Source organism: Pholcus phalangioides, unplaced genomic scaffold (assembly GCF_987345545.1).
Source record: "Pholcus phalangioides strain wild (caught in Gottingen) unplaced genomic scaffold, Ppha-v1.0 ptg000001l_1, whole genome shotgun sequence".
Taxonomy (NCBI): Eukaryota; Metazoa; Arthropoda; class Arachnida; order Araneae; family Pholcidae; genus Pholcus; species Pholcus phalangioides.
The window spans coordinates 16,196,974-16,215,542 of NW_028301594.1; the positions used below are offsets into that span (position 1 = coordinate 16,196,974).

The 18,569-nt window shown below is 35.7% G+C and overlaps 1 protein-coding gene across 3 annotated transcripts in view; it reads right to left on the minus strand.

The window, feature by feature from the left end:
- The window catches only part of SppL (signal peptide peptidase-like protein), a 53,606-nt gene that overhangs the window by 27,716 nt on the left and 7,321 nt on the right, over positions 1-18,569 (minus strand). For 2 of the 3 annotated variants that reach the window (XM_089231411.1, XM_089231403.1), the window contains exon 3: positions 697-761. In XM_089231411.1, the coding sequence (XP_089087537.1) occupies positions 697-761 (65 nt within the window). Of the gene's footprint in view, positions 1-595; positions 659-696; positions 762-18,569 lie in introns of those variants that run through there. The other variant, XM_089231420.1, reaches the window with a different exon arrangement.

An 18,569-nucleotide genomic window follows, 5' to 3' on the forward strand; every position in this document is an offset into this window, starting at 1 on the left:
TATTATTGTGTATGATTTTTCAGAGCTGCCATATATATTTCAGGAGTGAAGTGTAATGTCTGAATACTTGTACTATCTATAGGACTGTTAGTCTCTGTGGCGAGACTTTTTAAAGGAGAGATCGGCTCGCATTTACGCCTCGAAGTTGGAAACCACAGAAAACGAACTTCAGCCGAAAACCACTGTGGCGACGGTGGAGCTCGAACCCGGTTCTTCGACCCGGTCCTGACCACTCAGCCACCACAGCAGTATAAAAAACACAGTTGGTCACCCGGAGCAAGCATGTATTTTGGCGAGCCCCACCAAAAGTGGAACCAAGGAAAAAGACATGGTGAATTCGGTTCCCTTGGCGTCAGACCCACCTGCTCTTTTCCTAGGTGCGAACTTGAGGAAGCGTTATGACATGTAGTTGCATGATAAACATAAAGATATTCAATTTTATCGAAGCGACGTTTAAACTGCCATTACTAGCCTACGAAATATACATTGGTTTTCACATAGCCCATGCATTTACATTACAGATAGATACATATTTACAGTATTATGAGTACTTTCTCCCTGAACCCTCCAATGTAAAAGATATTCATACACTTACAATCTGTTCCTCTCCATCACAGAATGAAGATTGGGAAACACGATACATGCACACCCATTCACTCTTAGATATAGTTCCAGAACTAGAAAGTCAGTACTCACTGTTATCCGGCTGGCCATTCCTCTCTTTCTCCTTTTGTTTGGCCTCTTGCTCCATATTTAGTGACCTATAAGGGGAAGAAAATGTCCGTCTAATACATATCTTAGTTCATTTATGCATTCATTGAAAATATAGTGGTATGGTTTGTTCCCCTCTTCCCACGTATTCAACGTATAACCAAGTATTCAACATAGAAAACGGTCAGAGCTTAATGTAATTCCAAGCACCTTAACTATGAAGGCATATGGACTTTCGATGGATTCAAAACTCGGTTATGATGAAGATTCCACAAAATTTTGTCATTATAACCAAGGTTGACGCTTTCAAGACCATTTTGACGAAAATAATTATAATCAGATGAAATACAAATATTGTGCATGAAGTTTGTATTTCATTATGGTGATCATATCTGAGCGAGAAAAAAGTGCGGGAAAGTGAGATAATTAACAAGTGAAATCGCCGATTCGCACCACAAATATAATGCTAATTCGCGAAATCACCAAATATTAAGGAAACATTTTATTTTCTGGATATAATGCTGAGGTGAACTCGGAAAGAAAAGTCATCTTGTCTCGGCCGGGACACGAACCCAGGCTCTCTTGCATACCGGGCAAGCATGCTACCATCTACACCACTGGAGACACGACCCTGCCTTCCTCATTTCACGCACTGTGGCGTGAGGCACTGATGTAGAGATATTAGTAGCCTCTCTTAATTTCAGGAATTGGCTCCCTCGGAAAGAAAAATCTTGTCCCGGCGGAGACAAGATGACTTTTTTTTTCCGAGTTCACCTCAGCACAATATCCAGAAAATGAAATGTTTCCTTGATATCTTGGGCTGAGAAAAAAGCCGTCTATCTCTCATCAAATATTGTTTATAAATAACCCTTGGCGAGAAATACAGCACTGCAGCAAGTCTGCTGAATGCATTTCAAGGGGGAAAAATGAACATGGCAAATATGCGAGATATGTATAGCCTTAATCATTATGGCAAAATTTATAAACTATGCAAATTACGGGACATTTTTATAGGGAAATAATCGGGAAGGGGAAAAATACAGGATTGTTTTGTATACTGATCATGTCAACGAGCAAGTCGGAGCGTCGAACATGTAATAAATCTTTTTTTCAACGTTAGGCATAAACAGAACGACAGACGAACATATCATGAATGCGATATGCTTAATAATTTCCTGGGAAAACGTCTTCCAAATGGAAACAAAGTGACGAAAAATTTGTCATTATATCCGAGGCGGTACCTTTAAATCGACGTTATAAGCAAGGTTCATTAACATCATTCTCTATGGAAATCACCCCGGATAGCCAATTATTGACATTATAACCGAGGTCGTTATAACTGATTTCAACTGTATTAAAAAAAACTACTTTTTCTGATAATTTCCAAGAAAATTTCCCAAAATAACACATATTCTTTATCCCACAGATTTAACGAAAATGATTATTGTATTAAAACTCTCCGTATACGAATAATAAGAAAATGATTTCAATAGACTTCGCGAATTCAATATTCTTCCCATCATTGTCAATAATGTAATTTCAATGCGGATGTAAATGTTACAAATATAACCATTTTTTCTTTTTTTTAAAAAACAACTCTCGTCAAACATTTCATTTGATGAAATTCAAAAAAATAGATTATATACACGGACCTGTACACAGGAAAATTGTTAAATTTCATGTAATGCTAGAGGAAAAAGAAAGTCCCTCAAATTACCGACGTGATAAGATTTGTGAATAAGCATTACCAAGGGAAATAAGACGACTTTGATAACACGAACAAATGAAAACTCGTCATATAATGCAAAATAACTCCTCATATAATGCAAAATAACTCCTCATATAATGCAAAATAACTCCTCATATAATGCAAAATAACTCCTCATATAATGCAAAATAACTCCTCATATAATGCAAAATAACTCCTCATATAATGCAAAATAACTCCTCATATAATGCAAAATAACTCCTCATATAATGCAAAATAACTCCTCATATTTATAGGAAATTTTCTCAAATTTCCATTGCGCGTTTACCCCAATCAATTCTGTAAAACCAGAGAGAAGGGAAAGGTATGAAAAGGCATTTGCGTTATTTCTTTAAAGCAAAGAATTTTTTTAAAATCACTCTAGTTTGATTTTTCTACACTACTTACCATAAAGTTCACGAAAATAAGCCCGATTACAGACAAATCGAACATTTTAATAAAAATATTTATACCACATATTTCAATTCTTTTTTTAATGATTGTTTTATGTCCAAAGAAATCACAAGACGATTACAGATTACGAAGCACAAAACATTAAGTTTAAGAGTACCATATCTAGCTACTGAAAGTCAAGTAGACAGATTAAAACCTTTGAAACACCGCGAAGTTTTTAGTTTATCCGATATTCCTCGAGAGAAAAAAAGTAAATTAATCCTCATGCCTTAAGAAAAAAGAAATAAGGTATTGCTGCTTAAAAAGCGCTTCGAATTCAAATAAGATTACGAAAAAAGCTTTTAAATAATTTAAAAGATGTATGTATATATATACTTATAACTTTATTAATTATAAAGCTTTTTATTTTAATATAAAATCTTTTTCACTCAAAATTCATTAATTATAAAACTTTGAAGCATTTAATTGGCTATTAGATATATTACTTTTTAATTCAAACTACAAGCTTGAGGGAGATGTTTCCGGGCATTCAGGCAATAGAAAAAAAAAATACACAAACACACAGAAATAGTCTTTTCTTCTTCTCTCACATCAATTATTGAAATTATCCGTAGATTATTTTCTGCAATTACTGTTTTTAGCTGAAGTTAGTGCAGGGACGCTTTTTTTTTTTTAAATGCAGAAAAATGATAGATAGCAAGCATCCTTATTGAAATAAACGGATTTGACAAAAGGTAATTCTGCCAAAATTTTAACAAAATATTCAATTTTTATTGCATCCTCAGCTACAAAAGAATTTTAAAGTTTTTAATGGGATAAAATAAACAGTCATTTCTGACCCATGTTTTTTTTAAATTTCATCGTAACATTTCTTTTAGATAATTTCAATACAATAATAACTTGATTTACGCTACCCCGAGTTGCGCGATTTTTTGTGAAAAAAAATTTCCGAATTTCAAGCCTAATCACGGGATTATTGCTAAGATAGTAGACTTCATTAATTGATAATTAAGTAAAGAATTGTTTTATTCGATCAAAGCATCATGCTATCGTTTCTCTTAGGCGATCCTAAAATGTAACCGGGAATTTCCTGGAAATCCAGCAGAAAAATAAGGTTGCACCAGATCACGACTATGTGCTCAAATTAGGCATGCCGAAGAAAATTTTATCACTAGAAGCATGCTTTTTAGAAGCTGCAATAAATTAATTTTTAATAAAACTAATGATATTAATTAACTACAGTATATTTAATAATTAATTTGCAACAAAAAAATCGTTTTTAATTCCAATATTTTAACCGGGACCAGTCAAATATAAAAGAACCTCACTACCTTGATATTTGAGTTTCATCACCTTTTAACAACGGTTTAAATTATCATTGGGTGAAGAAGGGAAAAAAGGCTTGCTTTTCATAAATTTAGGTCCCGATTAACCAATGTTTTTGTATGCATTTGCACACAAAATCGTACCCCGACTTTCATGGTTGTCATGGGCTGATATGTACCACCTGCTGCGTATCAAGGTACTTCAAGGTATTACTGCATATAAATTCTCATGAATCATTCATTTACCTAAAATTAGAAAATATAGCCCCTTAAATTCGATGAAAGTTATTAATTCATTTATCTTCAACGGTTTGGCGTAGTATGGTACGAAAAATGATTTAGTGAGCCAGGTGGAGTTTGTCCACTCATATGTACACTGGCATAGCTAGAAGCATGCTCTTTCCAACAAAAAATAAATACGAAACAAAATAAGATATACAGAACTGGTTATATATAGTATAGCTTCAAAAGTATAGCAATACAGAGAAACTGAATGGGCCATAAAACAAAAATTTTATCACATTAATTCCTTTTTAATACTGCTACAGGCAGACATTGTCTTTTTAATTCAATGACTTGTAAATTACAGTTCGGGATAACAACACTTTCAGAGAAAAGAATAAAACTCCACAAGTCATCAAATAGATGTAAAAAAAAACCATTGAAAATTCGAAATCACTGTCCACACATACAGTATTACTCGTACCAGTACTAACCAGATGAATCGCATCCAACAAAAAAGCACATATGTATTTACCGAGAAAATATTGGACATAAAAACGTCCACGCAGATCAATATCATCAAATGCTAAGGGATCAACAACAGGTTAATGTATGGTACGCCTACACACGTGAGTGAACTGCTAAACAATTCCGTTCTCTGTTCATAGATGGCGATCACGATGAATACCAAAACAACTAAATTTACAAAATGAATAAAGAAAAAAAAGGCTACTCAGACATTCAACGCATATTAATGACGTGTGATAGAATAAAAATGGCGTAATCTCATCCCGTGGCCTCGACCTGTCGTGAGAAAAAGAAAAAACTGCATTCAAACGGCAAAAAAAAAAAAAAAACTACCTCTAGAGAACTATGATCCCTATCCCCTTTTCTCTATATCAATGCATGAGAGGTGTATCGTACTTTGCACAAGAGCGTGCGTAATTCACCGGAAGTGACGACCCTGAGCACATGGGGCTTTACTAAAAACCCCCATCCCTGCGTTTCTGGCACTTCCTTCCGGGTCACCTGTGGCCCCTCCCCTTATGACCCGCCTTTTCTACCCTTCAGAAGTGCATTAATACGTGTTTATGAAATACATACTTGCACTCCATGAGAAACTTCGTATGAGAAGAAAGAGTAACAAAATAGGATTGCTGCGATGAAGATGACATGCTTTCACTGCAAGAGAGAATTGCCTGACAAAACTTTTTTTTTTTGAACTTTTGTGTCACGCACTCTATCACACGCAACTTCAACAGAAAAGCAAACTTTTGTAAACAAACAATGTCACTATTAGTTGATTCCCTGATGTGGGAGATGAGGACGGAAACTCGAGCAAACGCAAATGGATCCTTATTTTTCAGAACTAACGTTTGTAAGAGCAAACAAGAAATTCTACATAGTCAAATTCGGTTATAACGACATCGAAGATACCGTGAAAAGTTGTTATAGCCGAGGTCCCGTTGCAACCGAGATTTTCAAAGACCACCTGAATACAATAAATAATCAGATGCAATCAAATACTGTGCACAAACTTAAAATCCATTACGATTAACCATATTTTATTGGGAAAAATGTTGATCATGCATACGGGACATTACGAATTCTCGTCAAAATGAGGCAAATTAAGAGCGAAAAATCACCAATTATTTCTAATAAACAGTTCTTGGCTAGAAATAAGATGCTACAGCAACATGTTCACCCCCCCATATCCTGAAGCAGGGCCCTTAGCGTGGGATCTGCAGCGGGCCCAAAGGCTAGACTTTTTACGGGCCTCCTTACATTCATAGCGTGAAGAAACAAAAAATGACAAGAATTATTCCGTACTTCAGGGCCAGAGCCCTGTCAGCCCCACCCTTGTTGTAGTCATGTGCAGGAAGTCTGCAGTGAATTAAAATGTATTCCTGGGAAAATTTGGACATGGCATATATATGTATGATGAATTTATACATTCTGATATATTTATACATAGTCGCATGCATTGTAATACAATTTCTAAATAATGTGAATTACCTTTAATTCCCGATTTTAGTGAAGATTACAAACTGAAATAAGAATCGTGTGAAAAAAACAGAGAAAAAAGGGACCCTTTTGTGGAAAAGAGAAGGGGGAGGGCAAAATTGCTGGAAAATATGATTCATAGGCCATAATAAAAAAACAAGTTAGACCGTCAACAGAGATAAATCTTTTTTTACATTGTTAAATATCAGTAGAATAACAGGCCAACATTTCCCCGAATGTGATCACATCTCTAATTCTAGAAGTTTCTTGGGAAAACGCCATAAAAGCAGAGCAAAAGCCGCAAAAAATGTGTCATTACACCCAAAGTCGTTGCATCGACATTATAAGCAAGGTTCGTACTGACGTTCAAGGTATGAATACTACTAAAAAATTTATTAAGAATACGGGATATATGGTTTTGCAACACAGTTCAAGTTTAACCCTCCTCTTTCGGGAAACAACTTTACCTATAACGTGGGAAAAAGATGAAAATTGAGAAGAGAGAAGCAAGGGGAGCGGGGGGGGGGGGAGAGCTTTTGGTAGGCTTCCTGTCTCAGCAGGGTAAAGTAAAATTCGGAAAAGATGAAAAGTAGGGGACGTATCTGAGAACGAAAATGCACTACCTACCACGGCAATTGACAAAAATCATTTTTGATGCACCACGGTCGTTTTATGAATAAGAGAGCAAATTGAACTCGAAAATATAGTTTATAGTCAATTCCGAATAGATTTTCTTCCACATCTCTCACCGACGATAGGTTACTGCAGAAACCTCAGTGTTGTTACCTTTTCGTGATAGTCTTACGCTTACATTGACGGTCCTGGTAACATTCTTATTCTTAAGTGGAAAAGTAATTAATGCCCCTGGTCAGAAAATATTATGACATGCGCCATCAGGTACGCAAAATCCACAAATGCCTCTGCTAACGAAGATAATCATTCCGGAATCACGTTCGTAAGCCGAAACGCGATTTCCCATGGGTTTCTAAGTTCCAGGTCCCAAAATTTTCAGGCAAAATTTACAAAACACAAAGAAACGCTGTAAAAAAAAAAAGACAAACTGGCCGAAGACTGAAATGAACAGCTTCACAACCGGATAAATGAGAATTTACAGGAAGATGAGAAACTCAAGGTATTTTAGTTTACACCATGTTCGCAGCCCATTCGAGTTCGTAGGTGTCCTCTTATGAGATCTGGTCAGCTAATTTCTGTATCTCATACATGCAGACAGAAAAGAGATTTTCCTAGAATTTCTAGGCCATTCAGTTTTATGATAAGAGTCTCTCACTGGAAGTATGTGTTCCCTGAAAACATCAAGTCTAGACTCTTTTCTTTCCCTACATGCCTTTTTCCTCTGAGTAAAATAATTTATTTCACATGAAATGACTCAAAAGCTTTCTGAAATAGAAATAAGGGTATAATTGGAAAGTTATTCTGAGATGGACATAAATTAATCGGGCTCCGGTAACAGTAATTCTGATAATGAGATGATTGATGCGAAAATTCAGTTCACAACATGGCTATGTTATGTGTTTGCTGCAAGTAAATTCACATCTGAGAAAAAATTCATTAGCCAAGGTAGAAATATCGCCAAAAAATTTTTCCTCAATCAAAAATTCGTAAGCCGAGGCGTTCATTGGCCAAGTGTCACTGCACATCATTGGTGTATTCGACCCATTACTATACAATGAACAGAAATTTAAAAAAAAAAACTTGTCTGTTCAATTAAAATAAAAATTAGAGAGAACGTTGATGACAACGACGGCGATTCACTGAATACCGACAGGAAATATAATGAATGTCTTGATGGCTTTCATCCCCAATTACTTTTTCAAAAGATTGTGATCTGTTAGCATACATAGCTGCATTGATTGACGTGTTCACTCTAGCCTTGTCAGCTTTAGGAACATTTTATGTTGCATCGTTTGCATTGTGGTTATTAAGTTGTCAGCTTCCCATTAGATGAACGAACACCCCTATTATTTTACTTTTTAGAGTATATCTTAGGAACCTCTTACATATTTTCACTACATCAAAATATTTAAAGCACAAGAGGTTTTAAATGGCCCTAACATAAACGATGGCTTTACATAATTGTTTCATGCATTGAGATGCTGTTGAACCAGCTTACTTCACATGAAAAAACTAGATTAGCCCTGAAATTCATAACAGTTTGAAACGAGTACAGTAAAGTTGTTGAAGAATCGACTAATCAAAAAATTTTCTGATTTAGGTGAGTTATAAACAAAAATAAATATTTAGCCCTTTATGTACTGGCGACACTTTGAAGTACCACCAACTTTTTAACACCCCTCCCCTGCCTATATGTTAATTACTAAAATTCATTGATGTTTTGCCCCAGTAGGAGTGTTTACTGCATTACTTTTGTAAAATGTAATAAAACACCGCTTTTATAAAATAATCCCTAACAAATGTGTATAAAGCCGGGATTATAGCCTATTAATTTTGATTAAAGTTCTTCTGCACAACTTGAAAAATGCAACCAATAAGCGTATCGGTGGGTTACATTCGACAATAGGCTTATTGGTTGTTTTTTTTCAAGTTTTGTAAAAGATCTTTTATCAAACTTTCACAATGTTATCCCGGCCTAAAACAAATTATGACTTTGTGGTGAAATAATTATTCATTAGTATGTATTATTCAACATATCTGAATAGGTATTTTTATTTTAAGCGTATAGTGCTAACGAAACTTTCACGTACCAGGCTAATTAAATCGAGATGTACTAAATACTTTTGTGGGAATTTTTTTTTTTCGCTTTTAGGCCTTAATTAAAACTAAAATGACCAACCAAAAAAAGTAAATAACATGATAATTATTCAATTTTTCCATAATGTGGCAGATAAAGGGTTGATCAATTTTCTATATCCAATGACGGAAGTGGGAATTTCACGAACTGGTCAAAATTCTGAACAATGTAAGAGGTGGCATAATTTCGTACATTGGCCGAAATAGATTCGTGAAAGGATTTATCAAATTAAATGTCATGAATATTTTCAAAAACTAGATCATTAAACAATTAAAGTAAAATTTTTACTAAAATATTGTACATCATGAAAACAGTTTCCATATTCAAACGATCCCCTTGAAGCTTTTACCAAAAACCACTAATAAGAACCAATCAGAAAAAAAAAACATTCCTCAATTGAAAATAAGAACAAAAAGTGAGCTCCAACACCACCTACGGGAGTTTTAATGAAATTTCTTTAGGATTCCAATTCAGAAACGGTGCGAGAAAATCTGTGAAACACATGCTTAAAAATTAATAAGGTCGTCATCACTAAGACAATATTAAAGGGAAACGCATACCGATTAATCCCCACACACATTTAGCAAATAATCGAGTTTGATTAAGATGAATAAATCTTTTTTTCCCTCGCAGCAGTCTCATTCTCACCTAATAAATATTTTTTTCTTTAAATTTACATAATTTCATAAACACCAAGGGAAAAAAAACTTACTCGTGCATGTTAGAACTTTCTCCAACCTAACGGATCAGTAAAAAAATGGTATCTAAGTCTCGTCGAGTTTGTGCATCGAAGCAAGAAGTTAGATGCAAATTACATGCACTCGGACGTTTGAAGAACTGATCCGTCATATACATACCCAAACGAATTTAATTCCACTAGAAGGGTTAATGATCGAACGATATCATAGAATAAAATCAAGTGAATAACAAAACCGGAACGAAATCCTCAGTATCTGTCTCACACAAATACAATCTTGGGAAAATAACGAAGCGGTCATTGATAATAACAATACGGAAAAGAGCAAAAGGATTGTGTCAAGGCAGAGGCACAATTTGCAAATCAAGTTGAGTGACAGGACAGACATAAGTTGGAACGTCTTTTCTTCCTTTCTCAAAATAAGAATAAAATGCATTCAAAAAAAAAAATTCTTGAAATCAAAGACAATAAGAAAAGTGGACTTCCAACTAGTTCATTCAATGAGAATACACAAGAAGAAAAAAAGACACAATCCAAGCATTTCAAGTTCGAAACGGAAGTCTGCTAGGTCAAGTGCAAGGGAAGTATTTAAAAAAAAATCGACATCAAACGGGAAATTCGCCGCAAAGGCCAAGAATCCACCACTAAAACCAATAGAAAAAAAAAAAGTAAATAAAACAAGAGAATCTGTGAAAATCGAGTGAAAAATATATACTAGAAAACAATTCTGACGTGTTAATTGCCCCGTGAAGACAGCTTTCCGATACGGCTATAGAATTGGACGTTCGTACAGGTATGGCAGAAAGTACTTCCGCGATATAGGTCGCTGGCAGACCAAACGATGTGAAAATCAGGAAGAAACTCTCGACCTTTTTTTCCCCTTTAATTCTATTTTAAGAACTTTTTTTTGTGTTTATTCAGTTGTTGGTGCAAGATAAGAAAAAATGCGAAGAAATTTCTTTTCTTATAACGTTTTCCACTCTTTAGCTCGTCTTGAAAAATAAGTAATTGTCGCGGGAATCGTTCGGACATGCGTGAAGTTTTCAAGTTTTTCCTATTTTATTTGTAAAAATCCTCAGATTAGAAGTTTCTCTTCAACAAATACGAGTCTAAAGCCGGAAATACACTATAAAAGTTTTATAAAAGAACTTCTATAAAACTTTTACAGCGTAATCCCGGCCTTACAAAATTACATGTGGCGTCACATGAAAGACTATTATAGATGTTACTCGCGACCTCGATCGTGTAGATTTGGTAATCTGAAAATTGCGATGATTCCTCCGTATAACATTTGAACCCCCTCATGCAGAGCCAGATTAACCCAATACGAAAGCCCTAAGCACTCAAGTGTTTAAGGTACGCCCTTCCCCCTACTTTTAACCTTAACGGGACTCCACTAGTAGATCTGTTTACAATTTTCGAGAACAAGTATGCAAATTGGTAAGCAGGTATTTTTAAGTGGGGGGAGTTATATACAGAAAGGTTATATTTCCCTATATAATCTTTCGACCCCCCTTAGGCAGTGCCGTAACTACCCATTTCTGTGCCCTGTGCAAGAATTTACATTTAGGACCCTTCTTGGGCCCTGAGAATAACCTATTTGGGACGCCTCTTCCAAATAGGCCCTGTACGGGTGCACCTGCCGTAACTACGGCAGGTGCACCCTTAGTTATGCCTTTAGGGATCAAATTTTGTGAACAACCTCTTCTTAGTGAGTCTTTGCATTATAAAATGAAGCTACTGACCAAATTTCATATTTATAGCTTCGGCTCGGTGATGAATCATCCAGCTGGGACATGTTATTTTATATGTATAGATGAAGACGAACAATAGCGATCCTACCTTGCACCCAGATGGACAACCAGGTGTGAATACAATATAAAAATTGAGGAGTTGGAAAAAATTAGCCCAAGAAGCTATAACGAATGACAAAATTACTTATTTTTCGAAATTACGTGCGCGTATAGAAAGTTTATTAGAAAGAAGTTTATTCCCTTGATCATTTTTCTATGTGCGGCTGCTTCAATGAATCTCAATGAAATCTAAAGCGAAGTCACGCACTGTACTTTAAATACAAGAGAAATTATTCAATCAGGTCTCGATAAAGTTATTGAAATTATTAACTGCAATAAAAAAATCTGCACTGCAGACATAGCTTTAAAATGCGCGTGTCCGTAAAAAGCAATCGGTACCTCCTACAACTAAGCCCTACATGCGCATAATTAACATTCCTCTGGGAAGTTTCTAACGAATCGGTGCATGCCAGAAAATGATGTGTGTGTGTGATCCTATCGTAGTAATGATGTCAGTCATGCATGTTTCACGCTCGAGAAGTGCTGTCATCTACCTTCCATATCTATATATATAAAATTGATTTTCTGTCTGTGTGTGTGTCTGTGTATGTTCTCTATACAAATCTACAATTTTAGATCGATCGTCGCCAAATTTTGCATATATACCAAATGGAACCCAACTTGAACGATAGGCTACTTTAAAATTTCGTCAGACCAGGGCAAATGCCCCAAATGGGCAAAAAAACTGTCCGGCAACAATGGTTTTTGGGCCTCAACAATCACTTTCCGAACGTTTACTTTGGTTGCCGTGGTTCCCTAGCGATGAGTTTCAGACGTGTTTATGTCTTTACAATGGTTTATCGCTTCTTTAATGCTACCAGTTATGTATAATAGTTTATGCCTTTATAATGGTTTGCCACATTTTCAATACTCTCAGTAATGAGGCTTTTTGAATAGACGTTATAAACATCATCATCGCTTTGATGGTCAGGAAAAGGGTGATCCTCATAGAAATCAGTATTAAAATTGCCGATTTAACTGCATAAATACGGAAATTTAGTGGGGGAGGGGGGGAGAGGGGGGTTTCCTGCCACATCAATAATTTTAAAAATTAAATTGAATTCTCGATTTTTGAAATATTGAATTCACTTGGAGATACGAAGCCCAGAAAATTAAAAATATGAATAATTTGCCGGATCTACTTTTGAGTTGGATATCCATGCAATAACATTGATTTCAACTTTTTATTTATATCTTCTCAAGCATGAAAATTAATGTCTCCGTATTGTCTTTTGATATTTATTTGCATAAATTCATATAGTTTAGGATGTTTTTAAAATTAGTTATGGGCCCCGTAAAGTGCATCGAAAAAATTCCACAGCTTTAATTAAGCATTTTTGGAAGCTGAAACAGGCAGAGATGGATAACTTGAAGTTCAGGGGGAGGGAATCGAAATACCTAGCACCCATCAAAAAAGGGGGGGGGACTATTCATTTCTATGTTTCTTTAAATTTAGATTTGTTTATTTCATGAGTCGCGCAGGACGTCGTCATATTGGTTATCTTTAGACACGGTTTGCATGTCCCTCAAAGAAAGAGGGAGATATCACGTGGTTCATAAAGCCTCATTGAAGAAAACCCGGGCAACGCCGGGTATTATAGCTAGTTATAAATGAAAGTGGAAGAAGCCCGAACTTTCACGTTAATGTGTTAAATCACGTTAAAGTATCGTGCTTAAAGGCCTGGGAGACCGGCCGGCATTAGTGCTTCGAAATTGGAAAACAAAGAAAGTTAATATCAGCCGACCATCACTGTGCCATCAGTGGGGTCGAAAACATCAATACCTTTGAGAGAGAGATATTTTTCGGCACATAAAATTCTCTCTTTATAATATAAACGTATTCACGTTACTCAGCCGAATCGATTTTCTTTTCTGGCAGCTGTCGATTTCATATACCGCCCAAACAGCTCTTTATGTATATTGTCCTCTAGAATATGAGGGTTGGGAATAAACTACCATGAACAGGCTTGTTCTCGAAGTCAAATCTCCACTTTCAATCAAGCTATTGATCTGCTTGAGGTAAAATTCGAGAGGGAAGAAGCTTACAGAAAAAAATACAAAAACCACTCTATATTCCACGAACAGCGCGTAAATGTTGGAAACACTGGCAGATAATGGAGAGAAAAACTCAGACTTAATTCATTTCTCTCAACAGCCTATCCCATCTCGTTGAACCACTTTTCTCCCGCGCGCGGCATCGCAACAACAAATGAAACTTTATTATTTCCCTTTAATTGATCTTAACATTCACAGGAATATTGGCCAAGCACCTATGCCCTGAAAAAATTAGGATATTCAATAAAGAAATATTTATGACCAACAAACAACACGTGACATCGCGTGAGTCCATGGACACGAATCGCCACATCTGTGTCTACTCCACCTGTCTTTCTCCGTTTTACTTATAATTAGCTTACATAAGCTAACACAAAAAAAGTCACACATACACGCACACCTTAAATTTTAAGATACATGAACTGAAAGAAGCAACAGAAACTCAAGCACGTTTAGCATTAAAATAATATTGAACACTGGAAAGCCGAATTTTAACTGAGAAAGAATTTTAAAATAAAATATATCGCATCCATAGAAAGCGGGAATATATTTTATACGTGTTCATAACAGCCTGCCGTCTTCTCTACAAAAAAAAAAATCTTCAGTGGGAATCACCGAGTGTCTTCTTTCCTCCACACCTCTTTGGAACTCATACCTTGATGACAGGTATAAATGGAAGTCAGAATTATTCTAACAACACCCCTTTTGAATTGGAAGCCGTCCCTGCTTCATATCATCGCCTTGTTCGGGGCGTGTTTACTGCGACTGCGGAGCAAATGGTCAATTTTTCAAAATGTCTAAAACGTAGAGGTAGGCGAGGGATCATCTCAAAACTGTGCAACTAGATTCGATTCGGTCTATTTCATAATCCTCTGCTCACGAATCATAACTTTGATATATCAGCTGCGGGTTTGCTCGTAGATAAAGATATGTACTTTGCTTTCAATCAAGCAAACTTGTAAGCTTTGAATATGCATTTTATCAGAGTAGCAATAATTTTTTTCTTATCCGCTTGCAGGAACTGACACATTGGCATTCACTAAAGTACTTGATATTTGGATTCGTTACATTATAAAAATTAATATTTAAGGCTGTTCATGCAAACGAAGCTACCCCTCTACAACAAGCAAGCAATTTTGGAAAACACGCAATGTACATAACCTGTGGGATTTCTTTCACTGACCAAAAAAAACACGGATCATTAGATTTTAATAACATTTCATTCACGTAGCATCCGCGGGTTGGATGCAAAGCACGTACATTGAACGGGAATCGCGCTATCATACCAGGGAGAGAGCGGAATTATACTTGATTAATTATGGGTAGTTGACAAGACAAGGTGGGGGTGGATGGCAAACCCTGTTCAACTCCTTACACAAGAAAGTTACCACTGCGAGTATATATCACACTATATCCCCGACCGGCAATCACTGACACTAGAATCTAGAAAATAGCATGCACGACTGAGCAGCCGTTAACGCAAAAGATCCAAAGCCAGAGGCTATCGCTTTCGCGCTTGACCCGCCCGTGGAAGAAAAGTCGTAAAATCTTTGCTACGGTTGCGGCTACATGAGCGTTTGTTTATCTGTTGGAAAGAAAATAGAATTCGTTCTGGTTCATTTGTTCTAGCAGCAAATAAAAGACAAACTACAGTACAAGAATATGAAGTGACCTCACACAGAACAATATATAGAGTTTTTCTTTACTAAATACAGTGAACATATGACAACATTTTCTTAATTACGAGTTCAATTTAAACGTTATAACCCACAAAACCACTAAAAATTATATTTGAACGTCTGGGATTAGCACTGACTGCTCTGCCAGAAGAAATTTATTGAAATAACAAACAACCTTTCAGCTAAAATGTCGTCCTGCAGTACGCTGTCAAAAATTTAATATTTATTCTTTAAAACAAGTACAATAGAGCATTTAGAAATTACAGAGTGCTGCCATATTTGTCAGCCTGAATTACTAAAGCACTACTTTAACTCTGCTAGTCATCGCAAGTGTGATCCAACTACGACAGATTTCCTTCATATCTGTTTTTCACGAACATATCAGCTAAAAAAATTTACATTGCGCAATTTTCAACAATACTAAATTAGTATCTTGCATACAGGCGCGAATTTTATAGTAATGGCCCAGGGCTAAGCAGGAATTGGGCGGGAGTGAGGGGAAGCTCTGCAACTGCAGTCAAAGATCTTTGGTTCATGAATATATATATAGTATATTTAAATTTTTGGGGCTTGTTTGGGGTAAATGGGGGCTCTGGAGAAAAAAATGCTCTTCTCGTCCATGTGAAAATGTAGCTATGCCTATTTTTAGTTTTGGTAATAGGGGCCATTCAAGTATTACGTAAGCAGATTTTCAGCCATTTTTGACCCTCTCCTCCCCCCGTCAGCAGCTTAGAATATTTCATATCTTCAAAAAGGGTGGTTGATGACGTAAGCAACCTTCAAACCCCCTCCCCCCCTTGTCATCAAAAGTCAGCAAATCTGAAACCCCTTCCCCCCCCCCTGATGCTGACGTAATACTTGAATGACCCTATATACAAAATTTCTCAAGCAATTTTATTAAATTTGTGAATCAATTGACAAATTTTGAGAAATTGTGAAATCAATTTCTCAAAATTTTTCATATGCCTGCATTTTACAAATGGGAAAAAACTCCGAGAAATTCCATAAAATTTATCAATTCTTTTAAAAAAACTAAAGCATTTTATAAATAATTAAATGAGGTTCTGTTATATTGGATTCACTCTAGCCCACTATGGTTCACCTCCATAAAAACGTATTGGAAATGTTTTTTTTTGACAAAACAGATGTAAATTGATGCTATTTTATGGTATATTGATGTTAATTTTAATTTAAAAAATAAGTTTAAAAACCACTATTTAATTAAACACTCTTTACGTTAGTTGTATTTTGTACAGAAATAACATTAAAAGATACGCAGTCAACCCTCGGTTTATGAAAGTCTCAGTTTGCAAACAATTCAGTTTACAAACAAAAAATTATTTGGTTTATGAACGCACAAAGTGGTCTTAATCCAGACGTATCTCAGAAGTTTGAGATGAAAGTTTTTTCCCCTCGACAGAGTATTTGGCTAAATAATATTTCATCAGACTGAAGTTCCATCACCACATAGGGCTCCTCTCATTCAGCCCATGGATCAGCAGACCATTTCAAACTTTATGAAGCACTGTGAAAACATTTTCAAACATGTTGGGCAACAATATCTGACATAGAACTAACAACCAGTAAGCTCTGGAAACATTATTTAATCATCTGACATTGCATGGTTCTTATTTAAAAAAGAGTGGCAGTAAGTGCCTCACATAACTATCAATTTGGCTCAGATGACATTGTGGTCAGATAGTATTGCAAATACAGATATTAAGGGCTTTGACACTGGGACAATAGATGATGCATGTTCACACATTGCCCTGGTATCATTTTTAATCTGTTTGCATTTCATCCCCTTCAAATTATGGCCATCATTTCAGTGTTGATTTGATGATTGTTATTGGTTTTGCATGGGAACTGGTGTAAAAGTTCACACTAGAAATCTTCAGAGTCCTGTGAATGGATTAATTCATTTTATATTGATTCCTATGGGTAGGGTGCAGGTTTTTGACACAAGGCAATTTTTGACAGTTTAAACCGTGGTTTAAAAACCCTCTGTCAAAAACCTTAAATATTGTTTTTCAATATAAAAATTCCCATTGAAAATACACACATTCATTGCAAAAAAGAAATTGGGAGAAATTATCAAAAAAAAATTGAGAAAATGGGTTTTTTGACCATGTATTTTGCCATATATAGTCAAATATACACAATAGAGGATTAAAATTCAACAAACGTGTAGGAAGAGTTGTTATCCAGACTATCAGAAAAGTAATATTTCTTTAAATGAAGCAAAAAAGTGGTGATAAGAGGTAAATGAGGGAAAAAAGTCTGTGATTAGAAAATTAACTACTGTATATATCATGTTTAGAAATACTAAGCACAACTTTCTCTAAAAATGTATCAATCATTTTAAAAAATTGCTTGGTCTTTTTTTTCATTCAAAAGGTATAGTATGCATTTTGGGATGTTTTTTATTTTCATTTTATCACATTTAATTATGTATTGCAATCAGGGCCGTCTTAAGAGCATTATGGGCCCCCGGGCCAAGTGGTTTTTCTGAGGCTTTATCTGGTAAATTCTAGAAAGTTCTAAACTAGATCTCATTTTTGTGAGGCCATCTACTAATGCAGTGGGCCCACGCGTTAGTAGAGGTTATGCTGAGATTACACTATAAAAGTTTTGTAAATGTTCTTTTATAAAACCCAAAAATGCAACTAACAAGCTTATTAGTTGCATGTCAAGTTTTATAAAACTTTTATAGTGTAACACCGGTCTCAGTAGACACACACACATGATCTTTCTCTCTCCCTCCACCTTTATTTTTCTCATGATGATAGAGCAGTGCAAGATTGCAAATACTGGACAAATTTAAGTTGTAAATGCAGTCAAGTCTCCACATAACAGTTTTTTTTCATCTTTTGTTCAATCATTTCTTCTTGCATAGCAGCAACTTCAACTGTGTCAGACTTGCCCCCCCCCCCACAATGCATTGCTGGACCTGAGGCTTGTGATGTTGTTGAGCGTTGAGACCTACACATACATACTTACATCTACTACTAAAGAACACAAGAAACTTGTAAACCCTCTTTCCCCTAGAGAATTTCCAGTCAGAAAACTATGTATATAAGTTTGTGAAGATG